The sequence below is a fragment of the Salvelinus alpinus genome, chromosome 22 (genome assembly GCF_045679555.1).
Source record: "Salvelinus alpinus chromosome 22, SLU_Salpinus.1, whole genome shotgun sequence".
NCBI classification, from domain to species: Eukaryota; Metazoa; Chordata; class Actinopteri; order Salmoniformes; family Salmonidae; genus Salvelinus; species Salvelinus alpinus.
The window spans coordinates 45085135-45099281 of record NC_092107.1 but is presented as its reverse complement, the minus strand read 5'-3'; the positions used below and the strand labels follow the sequence as shown (position 1 = coordinate 45099281).

Sequence of the window (14147 nt, the reverse complement as noted above, 5' to 3'; positions counted from 1 at the left end):
AGGAGCAGTAGTAGTAGTAGCAGCAATAGCAGTAGTAGTAGTAGTAGTAGTAGTAGCAGCAGTAGTAGTAGTAGTAGCAGCAATAGCAGTAGTAGTAGTAGTAGTAGTAGCAGCAATAGCAGTAGTAGTAGTAGTAGCAGCAATAGTAGTAGAAGCAGCAGTAGTAGTAGTAGCAGCGGTAGAAGCAGTAGTAGTAGTAGCAGCACCAGTAGTAGTAGTATTGTGAGATTGTGTGTCCATCACAGTACAGATAAAGACTGTCGTCTGTACGGACACAATCATTTGTTCATCACCGATTCATCTACAATATAATTTTTGCATGAATTTCACAGCCGATTGATTTCAGTGTTTAAAATGTGTACATACTTCAGGTTGTGTGAGCCAGACTGATACACCACTGAAGAAACTGTAGTGTACATCCCAAATGGAACCCTATTCCCTTTTTAGTGCACTACTTTAGACCAGGGCCTATATGGTGCCATTAGCGATCTGGGCGTAAGTAGTGCACTGTATTGGGAATATGGTGCCATTTGGGATTCTCATGCAACTCTTTAACCTCTAACGAGTCACAAACCCGGATCCGGGATCCCCCCCATCAAAAAAGCTGACTAGCATAGCCTAGCCTAAAGGCACAGGGATATCATATAATAAAATGTTCATGAAATCACAAGTCCAAGACACCAAATGAAAGATACACATCTTGTGAATCCAGCCATCATTTCTGATTTTTAAAATGTTTTACAGGGAAGACACAATATGTATTTCTATTAGCTAACCACCATAGCAAAAGACACAACTTTCTTTTTCCACCATTTTTTTCCTGCATAGGTAGCTATCACAAATTCGACCAAATAAAGATATAAATAGTCACTAACCAAGAAACTACTTCATCAGATGACAGTCTGATAACATATTTATTGTATAGCATATGTTTTGTTCGAAAAATGTGCATATTTCAGGTATAAATCATAGTTTTACATTGCAGCCACCATCACAACTCTCACCAAAGCAACTAGAATAACTACAGAGAGCAAACGTGAATTACCTAAATACTCATCATAAAACATTTATGAAAAATACACAGCGTACAGCAAATGAAAGACAAAGATCTTGTGAATCCATCCAATATTTCAGATTCTTTAAGTGTTTTACAGCGAAAACACAATATAGCATTATATTAGCTTACTACAATAGCCAACCACACAACAGCATTGATTCAAGCCAACAGTAGCGATAACGAATAAACCAGCAAAATATATAAATTTTTTCACTAACCTTCTCAAACTTCTTCAGATGACAGTCCTATAACATCATATTACACAATACATATATTGTTTGTTCGAAAATGTGCATATTTAGCGGCACAAATCGTGGTTATACAATGAGAATAGTAGCCAAGCTGCCAACAAAATGTCGGGAGAAATCTTGGGAGAGGCACCTAATCTAATCAATAACTAATCATAAACTTGACTAAAAAATACAGGTTGGACAGCAAATGAAAGATACATTAGTTCTTAATGCAACCGCTGTGTTAGAGTACAAAATTAACGTTACTACGACATACAGCATGCGCTAAAGCGAGACCGCACCGAAATTAATGGCCGAATAATAGTTTTACATTTTTCAACAGAACAACGAATTAACATCATAAATAGTTCTTACTTTTTGATGAGCTTCCATCAGAATCTTGTGCAAGTGGTCCTTTGTCCAGAATCATCGTTGCTCGGTTGTAGATTGCCGTCTTCAACTTAGGAATTAGCAGCAAACATTAGCCATGTGGCGAAGACGTGTCCAACTCACCATAACGCAGGACAAAGAAATATCCGAAAATCGCAATATACTGATATAAACTGATATAACTTGGTTTAAAATAACTACATTATGATGTCTTTAACACCTATATCGAATAAAATCAGAGCCGGATATATCTAAGGCCTATAACGAGAGCTTTTCAGAATGCCATCCTGAGGTCCTCCTCTGCGCCATGACGAACGTTGAAAAGAGTGCACCCCCGGTTCCATGAGCCTTTATATGGCCTCAGATCTGCCTAGCAACACAATTCCAATTCTCACTGCTTACTGACATCTAGGGGAAATCGTATGCAGTGCATGTCGACTCATAGATCACATGCAATTTAATAAACTGACCCTGGAACAGAGCATCGATTTCAGATTTCTCACTTCCTGACAGGAAGTTAGCTGCAACTTGAGTTCTGTTTTACTCACAGATATAATTCAAACGGTTTTAGAAACTAGAGAGTGTTTTCTATCCAATAGTAATAATAATATGCATATTGTACGAGCAAGAATTGAGTACGAGGCAGTTTAATTTGGGAACGAATTTTTACAAAGTCGAAATGGCGCCCCCCTATTGACAAGAAGTTTTAAATGCTTCACCAATAACTGTTGTGTTAATGAAGCTCTGACTCCTCCAAGGCAAAGCATGTTATTCTATAGAATGTCTGTTATCCATTACAATGTATGTGATTCTATAGACAGAACAAATAGCTGTAGATTACATTAGTGTGTTTAGGCTTGAACCTTACTGGAAAAGATTTCCAGTTAACTAATGGTGTGATATATTCAATGTGTATTCACTAGTGTGCACTAGTGTTCAGGTGTGATATATCCAATGTATATTCACTAGTGTTCACTAGTGTTCAGGTGTGATATATCCAAGGTGTATTCACTAGTGTTCAGGTGTGATATATCCAAGGTGTATTCACTAGTGTTCAGGTGTGATATATCCAAGGTGTATTCACTAGTGTTCACTAGTGTTCAGGTGTGATATATCCAATGTGTATTCACTAGTGTTCAGGTGTGACATATCCAATGTGTATTCACTAGTGTTCAGGTGTGACATATCCAAGGGGTATTCACTAGTGTTCAGGTGTTATATATCCAAGGTGTATTCACTAGTGTTCAGGTGTGATATATCCAAGGTGTATTCACTAGTGTTCAGGTGTGATATATCTAAGGTGTATTCACTAGTGTTCAGGTGTGATATATCCAAGGTGTATTCACTAGTGTTATTGTGTGATATATTTCATGTTTATTCACTAGTGTTCAGGTGTTATATATCCAAGGTGTATTCACTAGTGTTCAGGTGTGATATATCCAATGTGTATTCACTAGTGTTCAGGTGTTAAATATCCAAGGTGTATTCACTAGTGTACACTAGTGTTCAGGTGTGATACATTCAAGGTGTATTCACCAGTGTTATTGTGTGATATATCCAAGGTGTATTCATTAGTGTTCAGGTGTGATATATCCAAGGGGTATTCACTAGTGTTCAGGTGTGATATATCCTGTTTGGGATAGCCCCCCTTTTTCTCAATTTCCGCCTGAAAACATACCCTAATCTAACTGCTTGTAGCTCAGGCCTAGAAGGAAGGATATACATATTCTTGGTATCTTTTGAAAGCAAACATTCTGAAGTTTGTGTAAATGTGAATTGAATGTAGGAGAATATAACACAATAGATCTGGTAGAAGAAAATACAAGGAAATCAACAGACGTTTTTTGTTCTTTTACTGTTGTTGCATCTTTAAAAATCAACAAGAAAGGGCAAACATTCAGTTATGATACTGGGGATCATTTCAAATCAGAACATAGGTAGGCAACAGTATTTGACCAAAGTTTCAGATGGATACCTTCAGGAATGAGTGAGGTACATGCCATTGAGCATGAAGTCAACCAGGTGTCCCTCACAAGTTTCCCAAATGTACCCAAGTGGCCGAATTGGTACAATGATACAATGATACAAATACCTATATACAAAATACAAAACAATTATTCTAACATACCCCAAAAAATATATATTTGAAAAATTCAAGAAAAAAAAAAGAATATTTCAAAAAAATTAAAAAATAACAAGGGGAACTATTTACACTTCAATGTTCAATCATGTGAAGACTCTCTGTCCTCTAAACAATGTTGCGCTCCTGATGCCATATCCCATAGCAGTCTCTCTCTGGTGTGAAACAGAGGGTCACAGCACAGGTGGTGCAGGTGACAAGGGACTTCTTGTGGCACAGGGCACAACGAAGCCGCCCTACTGTGCCCCTTTTTCCCCGAGGCACATCCCTGCCTGCAATGATGAACTTCAGCATGTGCGTACCGCTGGTTGGAGCAGAAGGGACAGAGGTAGAGGGGACAGAAGGTGCTACAGTGTTCTTGCTGTAGTTAGCAAGCTCCTGGATGAGCTGCTCCCTAAAGGGTAGCTGTGAGATGGGGGGCTGTCCACAGTTCTTGGCCATTTCCTTCTGGAGGATGAAGGAATTCACCACAGCAATGTCAATAAAATGATAGAATAAAGTTTTGTACCATTTCATGGTTTTGTGAAGGACATTGTAATATCCTATCAGCGCATCCGATAGGTCTACACCCCCCATGCTCTTGTTGTAATCCCTCACAGCATCTGGAATGGGGACATTTCTGGCAGTCCAAGCGCCTGTAGGACCTTTCAACCGTCGAACAACGTGATCCCCACCGAACGACTTGTGAATAGTGGAACACATGACTACCTCTCGAGTGTCCATCCACTTCACAAACAGCAAACCATCTTCACGGATCCATCTCATGGTACCCCGCTCAGCCCGCTTAGGCATGTCGTTTACCCTGGTTTTTGGAAAACCCACTCGGTTGGTCCGAATGGTGCCACAGGCCCACATCTCCAGCTTCCTCAGGTCTGTGAACAGGGTAGGGCTTGTGTAGAAGTTGTCTACAAATAGTTTGTAGCCCTTCCCCAACAGCTGGAAATCTAATAACTGCATCACAGAATCATAACTGAGTCCCTTACCGCTCGCACAAGTGTTCTTCCCCTCATAGACAAAAAAATTGCACGTGTATGCACACGCAGAATCGGCCAAAACAAACAGCTTGTAACCCCATTTTGTGGGTTTGTTGCGCATGTACTGTTTTAGGCCAATTCTGGCCTTTGAGGCTACCATTCTCTCATCTATGGAAAGGTTCTGGGCGGGCTGAAAATATGTCTTGCATGCCTCAACGATATCATGGTAGAGAGGTTTAATCTTGCATAGTTTGTCAAAGCCTGCTGTGCCTCGTTTCGCCTCGTTGTCCTTATCAACCTCTGGGTCACTAATGTGAAGTGCCCGTGAAATTGTCAGAAACCTCTTACAAGACATGACCGTTGAGGGGAAAGGCAGTTGATAGAGTGGTGCAGTTTTCCAGTAGTGTTTGAGGTTCTTCAACTTCACCAGCCCCATGTAAATGACCATAGACAGGTAGCAAAACAGTTCTGAAATGGAAATGTCCTTCCATGCCTCTGTCTTGCCTTCCTGCTTCTTAGCCCCATATTTATTAGTGTTCATCACCAGGGTATCAACAACTGCCGAGGTGAAGAACAACTGGAAAAGTTGCATGGGGCTGTACTTAGAAGTTGGGTCCAATTGAGGGCCTACTGGGCGTTTTGGGCGGAAAAGTGGAGGTGGTGGGGCCACATCCTCCTCAAGAACAGAGTGCCAACGGTCCTCCTCCGCTCTGGCAGGTTCCACGCTGGACGGTTCCACGCTGCCCTTCCTCCGCTTCTTTGCCGCCGGCTTACCACCCCTTGATGGCCGGGCGGGGGTAGGTGTGGTGCCGGATACAGCCGGGGTCCAGCTGGATGGACCAGCTTCAGTGGGGGATTTTCTCCTTGGCTCCCAATCAGAATCGCTGGGACTGTGAAATAAAGACAGACACATATTATATATACACAATTTGTGACCATGGTGAGGTTTTGTCCATTCCATTTTAGATATAAAATACATGGAAACAATTAGGTAATAATTATACAGACACATAATATCTATACACAATTTGTGACCATGGTGAGGTTTTGTCCATTTCATTTTAGATATAAAATACATGGAAACAATTAGGTAATAATTATACAGACACATAATATATATACACAATTTGTGACCATGGTGAGGTTTTGTCCATTCCATTTTAGATATAAAATACATGGAAACAATTAGGTAATAATTATACAGACACATAATATATATACACAATTTGTGACCATGGTGAGGTTTTGTCCATTTCATTTTAGATATAAAATACATGGAAACAATTAGGTAATAATTATACAGACACATAATATATATACACAATTTGTGACCATGGTGAGGTTTTGTCCATTCCATTTTAGATATAAAATACATGGAAACAATTAGGTAATAATTATACAGACACATAATATATATACACAATTTGTGACCATGGTGAGGTTTTGTCCATTCCATTTTAGATATAAAATACATGGAAACAATTAGGTAATAATTATACAGACACATATTATATATACACAATTTGTGACCATGGTGAGGTTTTGTCCAGACACACAGACATACACCCACAATGTAGAGCAATATGTACTTTCTACATTTCAATATACTTGTGTACTTTTATATTTCATGCCCTAGTCATATTTTTATATAAGGCAAATAAAATACAATATCTCAAACAACTCAAATGAATTATATTTGATATTACTAATTTCAAACAACGTTACTCACTGATCCAAAACTGCATCTTCACCGTGGAGGAACATGTCTTCAAATTCTGAATCCACGGATTCAATCTCACTGGATTCATTTAGATGTTCACTATCACTAGATCTCTCGATTTCATCAATTATATCGTGCATATCTGTGTACCTGGTCTTGGTCTTTGATTTTGCTGATTTATTAGCCATTATTGAAAATGCTCAGAAAAAAACGTTTGCGGCGCGTAAAACGGCAGGGATCCTTCTGGTAGAGTTTTCAATGGCGAATAGCCGTGTGTACGCATGGCTTTACAACGAAGCCTATTATTTCCGGGTAGAACCATTGCATATGCCCATGTACCTCTGTTCATTGGCTATCTATCCAGCTAGATTTCAAGAAGATCAGTGGTCATTGGTCCGAAATACAGTCAATCAACGAAGGACAGGTCATTCGATTGGCGCGTCAGGAGGTCGTTGTTTGGTCTGTTCAAATCAATTTTTTTCGGTCAATATGTCCCGGGAAAAGAACCATGAAGTTTGGTTGTTTTACTAACAAACAGAGGATTCTAATGAAACCGAACTTGACTTGATAAACGTCCCTTTAGAGTGAGTAATTACAATGAATGTTACGTCCAAAGTTGAAGGACGCTGAATTTTCCACACAAGCCGTTCACAAAATGTTTCGTGTTAGGCTATAAAAATGGATTATATCGAACAAAAAGCCACTTGATTGTTTCGTCGTGACCTTTAGGATTGCCAAAAGAAGAAAATTTCCTAAGGTAATTGATGATTTTTATTGCTATTTCTGACTTTCGTGACTAATGTACTTTGTTGTAACTGTACCTAATGTGTTGTTTACTGATCGATAATCGCTTTTGCAGTGAAGCTTTTCGAAATCGGACATATTGGCTAGATTAACAAGAGGTATAGCTTTGATATGGTGTATAACACTTCTGATTTAATTGAAGCTAAATATTTATAATTATGACATTTCGCCATTTATTTTTTATTTTTTCTGAAACGTGCCGCTAGCGGCACCCCAATCCTAGACAGGGTATCCAAGGTGTATTCACTAGTGTTCAGGTGTGATATATTCAAGGTGTATTCATTAGTGTTCAGGTGTGATATATACACGGGGTGTTCACTAGTGTTCAGGTGTGATATATCCAAGGTGTATTCACTAGTGTTCAGGTGTGACATATCCAAGGGGTATTCACTAGTGTTCAGGTGTGATATATCCAAGGTGTATTCACTAGTGTTCAGGTGTGATATATCCAATGTGTATTCACTAGTGTTCACTAGTGTTCAGGTGTGATTATATCCAATGTGTATTCACTAGTGTTCACTAGTGTTCAGGTGTGATTATATCCAATGTGTATTCACTAGTGTTCACTAGTGTTCAGGTGTGATATATCCAATGTATATTCACTAGTGTTCACTAGTGTTCAGGTGTGATATATCCAAGGTGTATTCACTAGTGTTATTGTGTGATATATCCAATGTGTATTCACTAGTGTTCAGGTGTGATATATCCAAGGTGTATTCACTAGTGTTCAGGTGTGATATATCCAAGGTGTATTCACTAGTGTTCAGGTGTGATATATTCAAGGTGTATTCACTAGTGTTATTGTGTGATATATCCAAGGTGTATTCACTAGTGTTATTGTGTGATATATCCAAGGTGTATTCACTAGTGTTCAGGTGTGATATATCCAAGGTGTATTCACTAGTGTTCAGGTGTGATATATTCAAGGTGTATTCACTAGTGTTATTGTGTGATATATCCAAGGTGTATTCACTAGTGTTCAGGTGTGATATATCCAAGGTGTATTCACTAGTGTTATTGTGTGATATATCCAAGGTGTATTCACTAGTGTTCAGGTGTGATATATCCAAGGTGTATTCACTAGTGTTCAGGTGTGATATATTCAAGGTGTATTCACTAGTGTTATTGTGTGATATATCCAAGGTGTATTCACTAGTGTTCAGGTGTGATATATCCAAGGTGTATTCACTAGTGTTCAGGTGTGATATATCCAAGGTGTATTCACTAGTGTTCTGGTGTGATATATCCAGCAGCAGTAGTATTATTATTATTAGTAGCTGCAGTAGCAGTAGTGTAATTAGTAGTAGCTGCAGTAGTGTAATTAGTAGTAGCTGCAGTAGTGTAATTAGTATTAGCTGCAGTAGTGTAATTAGTAGTAGCTGCAGTAGTGTAATTAGTAGTAGCTGCAGTAGTGTAATTAGTAGTAGCTGCAGTAGTGTAATTAGTAGTAGCTGCAGTAGTGTAATTAGTAGTAGCTGCAGTAGTGTAATTAGTAGTAGCTGCAGTAGTGTAATTAGTATTAGCTGCAGTAGTGTAATTAGTAGTAGCTGCAGTAGTGTAATTAGTATTAGCTGCAGTAGTGTAATTAGTAGTAGCTGCAGTAGTGTAATTAGTAGTAGCTGCAGTAGTGTAATTAGTAGTAGCTGCAGTAGTGTAATTAGTAGTAGCTGCAGTAGTGTAATTAGTAGTAGCTGCAGTAGAAGTAGTGTAATTAGTAGTAGCTGCAGTAGAAGTAGTGTAATTAGTAGTAGCTGCAGTAGTGTAATTAGTAGTAGCTGCAGTAGAAGTAGTGTAATTAGTAGTAGCTGCAGTAGAAGTAGTGTAATTAGTATAATTATTAGAAGTAGGAGCAGTAGTAGAATTATTATTATTAGTAGTAGTACAAGTAGCAGTAACAGCAGTAGAAGTAGTATAATTGTTAGTAGCAGTAGTAGTAGTACCAGTAGCAGTAGTGTTATAGCAGTGGGGAGTGCCATTGACAAACAGCATGGTGTCACTCCCTGAAGGCCTCTCATTATACCACATCAATACACATCATTAACACGATCACTTTCAAATGAGGACTACAAGACTGCACGGCTAACCTTGACTATTAAGAAAAACATCAATATTGCAAGCTTGAATAACACATGCATAATCAGGCATGGGGGACTATAAGGGATGCTGATGAAGACTGAATCAACCATGGCTAAACTGTAGCTAAAGCTGTAAGCCTGGAGCGAAGACAACAAACACAGAATATGAGTCAAAAGTATTGCACTACATAGGGAATAGTTTGCCATTTGGAATTCACCCTCAGGGTTGTTGAACAAGACTGTTGGTAGATAGGTATTGTCACGCAATGAATAAATCTATCAGGATAATCTGACGCTGAGCCTGTCAGTCTGAACACTGTCTGGTATACCAACACTGAGCCTGTCAGCCTGAACACTGTATGGTATACCAACACTGAGCCTGTCAGTCTGAACACTGTCTGGTAACACTGAGAATGTCAGCCTGAACACTGTCTAGTAACACTGATAATGTCAGTTTTAACACTGGTATACCAACACTGAGTCTGTCAGTCTGAACACTGTCTGGTATACCAACACTGAGCCTGTCAGTCTGCACACTGTCTGGTATACCAACACTGAGCCTGTCAGTCTGCACACTGCCTGGTATACCAACACTGAGCCTGTCAGTCTGAAAATTGGCTGGTAACACTGAGCTTGTCAGTCTGAACACTGTCTGGTAACACTGAGCCTGTCAGCCTGAACACTGTCTAGTATACCAACACTGAGCCTGTCAGCCTGGACACTGTCTGGTATACCAACACTGAGCCTGTCAGTCTGAACACTGTCTGGTATACCAACACTGAGCCTGTCAGTCTGAACACTGTCTGGTAACACTGAGCCTGTCAGCCTGAAAACTGTCTGGTATACCAACACTGAGCCTGTCAGCCTGAACACTGTCTGGTATACCAACACTGAGCCTGTCAGTCTGAACACTGTCTGGTATACCAACACTGAGCCTGTCAGCCTGAACACTGTCTGGTATACCAACACTGAGCCTGTCAGTCTGAACACTGTCTGGTAACACTGAGAATGTCAGTCTGAACATTGATGATGGGAGTGTTTGACAGAGTAGAGAGACGAAAGAAAAATAATCCTATGGAGACAATTAGAAAACATTGCTTGACCACGTGTGTGTGTGTGTGTGTGTGTGTGTGTGTGTGTGTGTGTGTGTGTACTGTTTGAAGTTGCATATAAACTTAGCCAAATAAGAAACGTCCCTTTTTCAGGACCCTGTCTTTCAAAGATAATTTGTAAAAATCTAAATAACTTCGCAGATCTTCATTGTGAAGTTTTTAAACGTTGTTTCCCATGCTTGTTCAATAAACAATTAATGAACATGCACCTGTGGAACGGTTGTTAAGACACTCACAGCTTACAGACGGTAGGCAATTAAGGTCACAGTTATGAAATCTTAGGACACTAAAGAGGCCTTTCTACTGACTCTGACAAACACCAAAAGAAAGATGCCCAGGGTCCCTGCTCATCTGCGTGAACGTGCCTTAGGCATGCTACAAGGAGGCATGAGGACTGCAGATGTGGCCAGGGCAATAAATTGCAATGTCCGTAATGTGAGACGCCTAAGACAGCGCTACAGGGAGACAGGACGGACAGCGGATCGTCCTCGCAGTGGCAGACCACGTGTAACAACACAGGAAAATCAGACAGGACTGGCAAAAAGTGCTCTTCACTGACGAGTCACGGTTTTGACTCACCAGGGGTGATCGTCGGATTCTCGTTTATCGTCGAAGGAATGAGCGTTACAACGAGGCCTGTACTCTGGAGCGGGATCGATTTGGAGGTGGAGGGTCTGTCATGGTCTGGGGCGGTATTCTCAGTACTCCATTTCTGTTAGTCACATGTCTGTGGAACTTGTTCAGTTTATGTCTCAGTTGTTGAATCTTGTTATGTTCATACAAATATTTACATATGTTAAGTTTGCTGAAAATAAACGCAGTTGACAGTGGGAGGCCATTTTTTTTTTGCTGAGTTTAGTAAGTACAATAAAGTATATGTTCTATTCTTTTCTATTCCACACTAATAGGTTAGCCCGTTATTCCCTCTTGCTGGAAAGTTTTTTTGAGGTTCATGAAGTAAGTTCCTCTCCATTTGATGCCAGAGTATGCAAATAGGCTATCTGTTCCAAGGTGAAGTATGAAGTGGTTATGGAGACTACAACCTCAGGATCTTGGTAGGACCCCTGTCATTACACTGTGAGCTTGACTGCCTCTCTGTGACTCTCAAGCAAAAGGAAGAGTAGCACTGCTAATGTGACAGAGGTTCCTGAGTGCTACATGACTGTGTTAGTCGGCTGAGCTAAAGGCATTAGAACCTAAAGTATGAATGATCAGTATGATACCAGTAAGTTGTGTTTCTCCATATTCAACACTTCTTTCCATGTAGCACCTCACAGTCAGTAGTAGGTAAGCGGTAGTATTCTGTGCTAATTCAGCATTGTTGATATTTCAGACCTCTCTCTTTCATCATCTCTCTCTCACTCTCCCTCAATATCTTTCCCCTATCACTAATTTCCCTTCTTTCTCTCTTTCTTTCTCTCTCTCTCTCCCTCTCTCTCTCTCTCTTTCTCTCTTTCTCTCTCTCTCTTTCTCTCTCTCTCTCTTTCTCTCTCTCTCTCTCTCTCTCTCTCTCTCTCTCTCTCTCTCTCTCTCTCTCTCTCTCTCTCTCTCTTTCTCTCTCTCTCTCTCTCTCTCTCTCTTATACTACAGCTCCCACTCTAAGAAACATTGAACCGTTTGAATACTTTATCCAATGATTCCCACTAGGAGTGATCTTCATTCCATCCTGGCACTCTGCCCAATCGTTATGTACACTATTTTATAATGATATTTACTCATCAAATTTATTCCTCCACAAATCAAATGTATGTATTATTGTGATGCACATAATGTTTAGCCAACTGTACAACGTTTTTACTGGTAGCTTTCAATGTAAACATGATCAACTAGCAGGTCATCTGTAAATACACGCTTCTTCTGCTTGACAGGCAGAGTCCACGAAGGAGGGGAAAACTAAACCACTCATACTGGTCAAATATAGTTCACTTTTATATCATGTCACTCAAATATCCAATTAATGGTGTCCAATATTGAGACATATCGTCAGGCTAAGCTCACCTATCTGAAATTACATGATCAAAATATGTGTACTGATCATGAGAAGCAGTTACTTGCTGTATAATTCTGATGATAGTGGAATAATCAAATATATGTAGTTTTGACTATTCTCTTTAAGGGTGATGATATTACAACCAAATAGTTAACTTTTATAAAACAATCCCTTGAAAACTGCATGCAGTTGTCAATGCTCTTATCAGAGCTGGGGCAAATTGAACGCTCTGCACCTTATTGTGACGTTTTATTGGTATAACCTATATAAATGCCTCCGAGATTTCTCTGCTGATCTCCTCTTGTCTATGCAGTGTGTGGATGGTATACACACACACACACACACACACACACACACACACACACACACACACACACACACACACACACACACACACACACACACACACACACACACACACACACACACACACACACACACACACACACACAGCCAGCTGAGTCAGGGTCTGACAGGTCTCGCAGAGCAGAAGCAGAGGCCTGGCTGATGTTGACCAGTCAAGTGAGATGAACCTCAGACATACTGGCTGACTGAAGGCCCTAGCCCACATGACTTAATATACACCAGAGACTCTCTACAGTCTCTCCTCCTGACAAACAGTCAACACTAGGAAGCCTGGAGGAGATTTTCATGATGCAATGCAACTCTACTCTCAGTCAACGCTAGGAAGCCTCTCACCTGTGGAGAGCATAATAAACTATCGTGAATTGCAGAGTTGTTGAGAGTGTAATGTTAGAAGGAGGTTCTACCATTCTCTATGTGCCTGGGTGACAGAGTTGTTGAGAGTGTAATGTTAGAAGGAGGTTCTACCATTCTCTATGTGCCTGGGTGACAGAGTTGTTGAGAGTGTAATGTTAGAAGGAGGTTTTACCATTCTCTATGTGCCTGACATGTCTTGTTGGGAAGATGTTGTAAATATCCTTGTCTGGTTCTGTTTTAGTTCCATTATCTAATTATCTAATTGAATGAAGATGTTTTGGGAGATGATTGATGTTTTTATTTGTGTTTATTTTATTTAACCGTAATTTACCTACGCATGTCAGTTAAGAACACATTCTTACTTACATTGACGGCCTCCAAAGGGCAAAATGCCTCCTGCGGGGACAGGGGCTGTAATGTGTGTAGCTAGTGTAGATGAGTCAGGCGCAGGACAGCAGATATGAGTAATGTACGCAATTTACTCAACAATAATTACAATACACGTCAAATAAATCCAAGGCCACACATAACGGACCGCAATACAATAAACAATCACTCACAAACAAACATGGGAGAACAGAGGGTTAAATAATGAACATGTAATGGGGGGATTGAAACCAGGTGTGTAAGACAAAGACAAAACAAATGGAAAATGAAAAGTGGATCGGCGATGGCTAGATGGCCGGTGACGTCGACAGCCGAACGCCACCCGAACAAGGAGAGGGACCGACTTCGGCGGAAGTCATGACAGGGGCCTGGGACTAAAAATGAAAAATAAATACAATATAAATATAGGACAAAACACACATCACAACAAGAGAGACAACACAACACTACATAAAGAGAGACCTAAGACAACAACATAGCAAGGCAGCAACACATGACAACACCGTATGGTAGCAACACAACATAACAACAACATGGTAGCAACACAA

At 40.1% G+C, this 14147-nt stretch overlaps 2 protein-coding genes across 2 annotated transcripts in view; one reads left to right on the top strand and one right to left on the bottom strand.

Moving 5' to 3' along the window:
* Nucleotides 1–14147, top strand: part of LOC139549548 (contactin-5-like) — a 785449-nt gene that overhangs the window by 168797 nt on the left and 602505 nt on the right. The window lies entirely within an intron of this gene.
* LOC139549684 (piggyBac transposable element-derived protein 4-like) lies at nt 3926–6699 on the bottom strand. Its single transcript, XM_071360347.1, has 2 exons — nt 6662–6699; nt 3926–5681 (listed from the first exon to the last, which is right to left on the bottom strand). The coding sequence occupies exons 1-2, from the start codon at nt 6697–6699 to the stop codon at nt 3926–3928; spliced, it is 1794 nt and encodes a 597-aa protein (XP_071216448.1).